The sequence below is a fragment of the Lycium barbarum genome, chromosome 5 (genome assembly GCF_019175385.1).
Source record: "Lycium barbarum isolate Lr01 chromosome 5, ASM1917538v2, whole genome shotgun sequence".
In the NCBI taxonomy this organism is placed as follows: domain Eukaryota; kingdom Viridiplantae; phylum Streptophyta; class Magnoliopsida; order Solanales; family Solanaceae; genus Lycium; species Lycium barbarum.
In genome coordinates this window covers 78,166,168-78,173,918 of record NC_083341.1, presented here as the reverse complement: position 1 = coordinate 78,173,918, position 7,751 = coordinate 78,166,168, and the positions used below count along the sequence as shown (strand labels likewise).

At 38.4% G+C, this 7,751-nt stretch overlaps 1 protein-coding gene across 1 annotated transcript; it reads left to right on the top strand.

Annotated features, from left to right (window-relative positions):
• Positions 1 to 1,125: 1,125 nt before the first annotated feature.
• Positions 1,126 to 7,053, top strand: LOC132639495 (uncharacterized). Its single transcript, XM_060355942.1, has 2 exons — positions 1,126 to 1,309; positions 6,776 to 7,053. Exons 1-2 carry the CDS (start codon positions 1,126 to 1,128, stop codon positions 7,051 to 7,053), a joined length of 462 nt encoding a protein of 153 aa, XP_060211925.1.
• Positions 7,054 to 7,751: the final 698 nt, after the last annotated feature.

Here is a 7,751-nt window from a genome sequence, read left to right as displayed (position 1 = left end):
AGGAGTGCACGTATCAGTTACTGGTGAGCCCCAAATTCCTTCGGGGCGTTGTCAGCTATCTAGTTATTTTAGTTTATAGACAGCTCTATTATTCAGTATTCTTAAAGGCTTCATAGACACAGTTCAGACAGTCAGATATTTATTATGTTAGCCTTGTTGGCAGTTGTTTAGTTGTTTTGGTTTAAGCCATGTTGGCTACGTTCAGATATTTCAGATTGTCTAAGTATTTCCGCATTATGATTTCAGTCAGACCTTTAGTATATCAGCATGTGTTTAGTTGTTTCCACATTCAGTTATGCTTTTGATATCACATGTTTATTCAGCCAGCCAGTTGGTGCGCTCGGTCACATGCAGTCAGGCACCGGGTGCCGTGTTACGTCCAGACCCATGTTCGGGGCATGACAAAGCTTGGTATCAGAGCCTAGGTTCAAGTGTCTTAAGGAGTCTATGAAGCCGTGTCCTGTGGGGTCTCTTTTATATATGTGAGGGCCCCACACATATAAATAGTTAACCACCAAGACATTCAGGATTTGTCTCATTTCTTTCTACTCTAGATCGTGCCACGAAGCTTAGAGCAATAAGTAATTTCTCTTCTTATCGAATTACATACGTTTCGAATGCGCAGGCGATGAACAGGTCATTCAAGGCCCAACTGAGGTTGATTCTCCATAAGGGTACAATTGTGAAGTACTTGCTGGTAACAAATGAGACTTGAGGTGTTATTGAAAGGTGAATAAAGTGTAAGTTTCCCGAGAAAGGGTGTTGTATAATGAATGGGAAGTTGAATGATAATGATGTTCTTGAGAAAGGAGAATGGGATACAACAGGAAGAGGATATCAGCGAAATTAGAAAAGGAGCTAAGTCTACAAGAAACGTAAATCATGGAGGATCTCAAGGAGGTGGTGGCAGACAATTTTCTATCAGAGATCATCAGGACCCACTCCATTTGTAGCTAGTGCACCAGTCATGAGGTCTAGATATGATTAAAAAGGTCAGTTCAGCTAGAAAGAGATTTTAAGAGCACCAGCCTCACAGTGACATACCAGTGTGAGCCACAGAAGTTTTCAAATCTTATGTGCAACAAGTGTTATAGGGACACAAAGAGGTGTATCGTTTGGGCCTTAATGTGTGTTTCGGTGGCTCCTATTAGTTCTCAAGCTCAGTCAGGTTGTAATACAGCTAAGCCTGATATTTCAGTTCTCAGTGAAGACTTGTTGGAAGCTTCAGCAAGTCGTCAGGATAAAGAGGCATCCCTAGTTATCACCACATATGAAATTTTCGTACGAACTATGCCTGTTAATAAAAGAGGTATGTATGAAATAATAACCATGAGCAGACGATATTAAATTTTCGGGAATGATTTTAGTTTGTTTAAGTTAGTCAGATCAGAGTTAGAGAATACGATGGTTGTAAGTTACTATAAGAAGTAATTATTATTATTATGAGGTAAGGAGATGTGACAGTTCTCGCTTAAGCTATGTGAGTAAGTGTTTATCCCAGATGTGTATAGTCTGATACGATTTTGAAGTGTATAGAAAGCTTGGGTTTAGTTGTTCCAATCTTTCGTATAAGATAGATGAAAGTTTATTGAGTTTGATCCATAGTTCAGAAAAGATAGTATATGATCATAGAATAGCGTCAGATGATGAGGGAGAGTTAGAAATAACTTAGGTTATTTAGAGCAGAATAAGAAAATATGAAGCTACCAGGTGATTAACAGAAAAATAGTAAGTAAGTTTTGAGTAGATACAATGCATTAGCAATTTCAGCAGAACTAATAGAAATATGATTTGATTTCCTTATTCAGATGAACAACTTAAGTGGGTGACAGTTCGGATACGTCCGAATGTGTGTTAGAAACCAAGGGCTTAAGTTAAGTTCAGAGTAGAGCGATTAGTGGAAGAAGAAATCAGCTAAGTCGTAAGAGAGCAAACTACAGAAGTATAGCCTTTAAGAGTTGTCAAAAGGGGTTGTCCTAAGATTTACAATATGAGGAGAGTTAAGTCGTTAAGATGGAGTATGCCAGTTATGAATACAGAAGCAACCTGTTCATGTAAGTAAATTTAGTTTTTCCCTATAAGAAATTGCTTAGATGTGAGTCAGAAAAAAAAAAAGTCGTCAGTGTTGTAGAGTACAAAAGAATTACAAAAGATAAGGAACGTTAATTAGATCCCATCAAAAGAGAAGAATTTGTAAGTATAAGATGTTAGCCTTGGTCTAAGGGGGAGATGCATAAATCGCCAGTAAGTCCAGTGAGATAATTGAAGACCCGAAGGGTTAGTATGAGATATGACAAACCTCAGTTCAGTTAAGTTGGCATAATGAGATAGTCTCCATAAGGAATATGCCTTATCTTAGAGGAAACCCGAAGTGAGTAGAATGATCGTCGAATGAATCGTGTCAAGTTCAATTACTATCGATTAGGCAATCACAGAAAAGCTATAAGATCCTACCCAGTTTTGTGTCACAAGGGTATTGCCATTTCATGAAACTCTAATCTTTAGGATGCTAGTCATAGACTTAGCGCACAACAGTACTATGAGTATTTTAGGAAGTATCTTATAAAAAAGAAATCAAGTATGGGAAGTATAGCTCATGATTTAGGCAGACAAGAGAACTATGGTGAAAGAAGTTCACCGCTTATCCAAACTAGGAATTAGACTTTCGGACTCCGAAGTGGGTGGCGTTGTTGCCCAGAACATGGCTTATTCCTTAGTCATCGAACTTAGAGAGAAGCAGTTTAGTGATTCCTACTTTCTTTAGATGAAAGAGGGGATTCACGAACAGAAAGCCTTAGCTTTTGAACAAGGAGGAGATAATGGTACCTTGAGATACCGAGGCAGATTATGAGTTCCAAATGTAGATGGACTGTCACGACCCAGCTCCGTAGGCCGCGACTGGTGCCCTATCTGGACACCCCAAACAGACTTACATACTAACTCATCACATTCTACTTTAATTCAGATTTCATATTAATCATTTTTAAACAGATTTGAAATCAATTGTTATCTTAAGCGGTCGCGTACTCAAAATATCATATCAAAGCCAAAAAGGAGCGGCGGGATACACGTCGCCGAACATATGCACATATACAAACATATGGGCCACCATGGCCGCCATAACAAACGGGACCGCATTAAGACGCAAATCATAAACAAAGCGAACACACATAGGACCCACAACCCACATATATGACTACAGGCCTCTACAAACCAAAACGGAAACATATGGCGGGACAGGGCCCCGCCGTACCCCAAATAGCCAAATATTCATAAATATATACATTACAGAGATATGTACCAAAATATGGGCTCCGAATCAAAAAGAGCACTCTGTAGTAGCAGAAGGTGTGACCTACAGTGGCGGATAACCAACGTCTGTACCTGCGGGCATGAAACGCAGCCCCCAAAGAAAGGGGGTCAGTACGAAAGATGTACTGAGTATGTAAAGCATAGAGTACGGAAATCCAAACCATAACTGTAGTAATGGTACAGAAAGAGAATACTGAATCAGTATATCAAACCGGTACGGAAATCATATGTACATAATGCAAATAAAAGAAATCATGCATAAGGCTCAGGAACGTGGTCGCCACTCCGACGCTGGCGCCACAACACAGCATACTCCGGAAAGTTTCAAATCTCCGTACAACCCCGAACATAACATATCATCACACATATCACATCATCAAAGCATATCATAAGCCATATCACAGCATAACTCCATAAACGGTACCCGGCCCTACGGCGAGGTCTCGGGAACCGTAACACATCATACTGCCGAATATGTCATAATGCGCACGATCACAAAACCGGCTTGGGAACCGGCGAACGATATCATAATAATGGGCACGAGCAGAGTAGTGCGGAAACTAATGCAATTTACATATCAAAACATTTATGAAACTGGATGTAATCATATGACCACCCGTTAGGCAAACTAGTCCGGACAACTGATCAATACTGAGTTTATCTCACAAAAGTACTTCTGAAATCGTATTCATAGTTCAAAATGTAAATCAGAATATCATGGAGTAATCAAAACATTATTCTTTAGTAGCTAGAGTCATAAGCAAAAGTCTCTTTCCGATATCATACAAAGTTAAGTCAACTAGGGCATCGAAGGAGACTCGGGGCTAGTGGGCCCACCTCGGTCCAAGTCTAGGCGGCGTACAAATTTTACAGACATTTGACCTTATGGAATCAACCATGAAAGCTTAGGGGTGATTCGATCATGTTTACGAAAGTTACGAATGTTTGAACATTTCTTTTCAACAAAGCATAAGTTTCTAATTCAATTTCACTGAATGGAATAGTGCTAAAAGTAACTCGGATTTCTATGAATAGGATGATCCCCAAGGTTCAAACTCAAACCTAGTACATCTAGGACATGCCAAGAGAAGAAAAGGGATAGCATTACATACCTCACTTGCGCCTTACGCTCGTCCAAACTCAATCCCCGTTTCGTCCAAAATCTACAATTGGTCATAGTTGCCAAATATAAGTTTCAAGCTTTTAGAATTTCAAGTCTTAAATTCATATTGTCTACCGAAATTTCGGCAGCATTTCCCCTATAAATTCAACATCCCGAGGGTTAACTCGGCCATAATATATCAACAACAACAACCCAACAATGCCAACAACATCAAAAATCGTCACAAAACGCACTATAACATAAATAGTCCTCTTTCCTACATAAGGCGACAATTTCCATTCCAACTTCACAATATCAAGCTAATATCAACATCCTCATATTCATTTACTAACTCAAGGTTATTCAAACATAATTCAATAATACTCCAATCAATACCCAAGGATTTAAACAATTCCGCCAATTCCATATTCTATCTGAAACTTCAACGAATGCAACAACACTACCAACTCGCATTGTTTTCTTCCAAATTCATTAACAACAACCATAATTCACATTTAGAATCTCACTCTCACAATTATATAAAAAATCATATAAAAATCACATAATTCCCCATAATAACATACAACCAATTTCAATGCTAACTCAAATCGTTAAACCTTTATTTACGTCACAAATGTCATAACGACACAACTAACAAACTAAACGGAATTCAATTCAACTTCCCTTGACTACACCATGGCTCACGGCCACACACCACTTCACACACACACACATTACAAATCCATAATTCTCATCTAATTCCAATCCTTACAACACATATACTTATTCCATAACATAAAAGAATAGATTTCTTACCTTTTTATTCAAACTTCAACTTGCCGCAAACGTTGTTCTCTCGTTTAACTAATTATACCGCGTTGGAGAGCGTCCTGAGCTTAACAAGAATTCAAGAAGAATAAGATTTTTAGGATCAAAGTTAAGGAACTAGAATTCTTTTTTTTTGTGTGTGTTGGGGTTCGGCCGAAGGCCCCAATTTTTGCTCTCAACTCATTTTGTTTTGTTGTCTTGAAACTTCTAGTAGATGATGACTAATGGTCCTTTATATTAATTTATCACATGGATAAATTAACTTTTTCCCATGGGCTTGGGCTAGCATAGCCGGCCACCCCCATAAGATTTGGGCCTTTCTTTTTCTTTTCTTATTTTGAGCCCACTTAGTTTATGGATCTTATTTGTAATTCCCGAAACAAATTTTTCAAAAATTCCAATTTTGCCCTTGACCTTATTCCGCACTTTCTCTTTGATAATTTTCATGAATATCACACATATGTTAAATAAAATAGAAACATAGCCTTATTTCCTACAAGACAAGATTATTCCAAAAAAAAATTCAAATGCGCAAAAACACGGGATATAACATGGACTCAGAGAACTAATTATGTCAGAAGCTCACCATTCTAGGTCTACCTCGTTCAGCTAGGAGGCATGATTTAATTTGGGTGATTGTGGACAGACTTACGAAGTCAGCGCACTTCTTGCCAGTTAAGACCACAGATTGAACAGAAGATTATGCCAAGTCATATGTTAATGAAATTGCCAAATTGTATGGGACCCTAGTGTCCATTATTTCAGATTATGGTGCTCAGTTCACAGCGAACTTCTGAAAACCCTTTCAGAAAGGATTGAGTACTAAGGTGAACCTTAACATAGGTTTTCATCCTTAGACAAATGGTCAGACAGATACGCTATTCAGATCTCATGTTATAATAATCATGTTAGTTAAATACTCAGATATTTATGTCAGCTTAGTACTTAGATATCAGTCCAGTACTCACGTATTCATGCCAGTCCAGTATTCAATTAATCCAGTATTCAGTCAGCTCAGTATTCAGTTAATCCAGTATTCAGTTAGCTCAGTATTCAGTCAGCCCAGTCTTTAGTCAGTTCAATAGACATTCAGTTTAGTATCTCAGCAGTTTAGTAATCTTGTATTCATTCAGTTCAGTAAGCTTGTGTCCTTGATTTCAAGGTAATTGGGATGGCACCGTTTGAAACCCTTTTTGAGCGAAGGTGTAGATCACCGATTGATTAGTTTAAAGTTGGGGAAGCAGAGTTGTTAGGACCAGATTTGGTCTATCAGGCTATGGAGAAAATATAGTTAATTCAAGAGTGTTTGAAGATGGCTAAGAGTCGCCTATTCAGACATGCGACGTAGAGACTTAGAGTTCCAAGTTGATGATTGGGAGTCTCTGAAAGTTTCGTCTATGAAAGGCATAATGAGATTTGGGAAGAAGGGGAAGCTTAGTCCTTGCTATATTGGGCCATATAGAATCCTGCAAAGGATCGGGCAAGTGGCTTATAAGTTAGAATTACCATAAAATTTGGCTGTTGTACACCTAGTATTTCATGTATCTATGTTGAAGAAGTTCATGGGAGACCCGTCTCTAGTTGTTCCTACAGAAATCATAGGGGTTAAAGATAGCCTGTCCTATGAAGAGATCCCATTGGCTATTATTGATCGTCAAATCCGCAAGTTGAGAACTAAAGAGAGTGCTTCAGTGAAAGTACTATGGAGAAATAAGAAAGTGGAAGAGGCTACGTGGGAGGCCGAAGAGGACATGAAGTCTAGATATCCCTATCTTTTTGAAGAGCAAGCAGAAAATGTTGAAGGTAACTAACCTTTTCATTTAGATCCTTATAGTATAATCTCCATGTTTTTAGTATTCAGACAGTTCAGTAGACATTTAGTGCAGTAATCATGTATTCAGTCAGTCAGATCAAAGGATCACGTGGCTCAGTCAGTTAGTTTTAGGTATCTTAGTTACAGAATAAACGCTGCCAAACTTCCATAGAGTCTCAGAATTAGCCGCGATTATAACCAAGACCATCATTCGAGGACGAATGATCCCAAAAGGGATATAATGTTATACTCCGTATCTTAGAACTAAAGTTAGACTCATGTCATTAGAGCTTTAGTGGAAAAACTGAAGGTTTGAACGTTTTGTGAAAATGGTTGATAGGCCTACTTCGGGCAGCCATAACTCCTTGATTAGATGGGAATTTGGGAAAGTACCCTTAATGAAAGTTGTAGTACGTAGAAATAACTTTCTAACGATCTAAGGACCAGGCCAATCAGAAATCAAAGCAAGGAGATATGATCGTCTCAATATGGCTAATAGTAAGACACTTAAAATTCTATAGAATCGGCTAAGTTTTCGATAAGTCTGCCTTCCAGTCAAATTTCGTGAAAATCTGTTGGGAATTTTAGGAAACTTAAAACATAAAAGTTGTAGCCCTTTGATATAGATTTCCAACGGTATATTGTGGAGCCAAACACAGCTCTGTACAAGAAGTTATGTTCATTTTACCGAACACT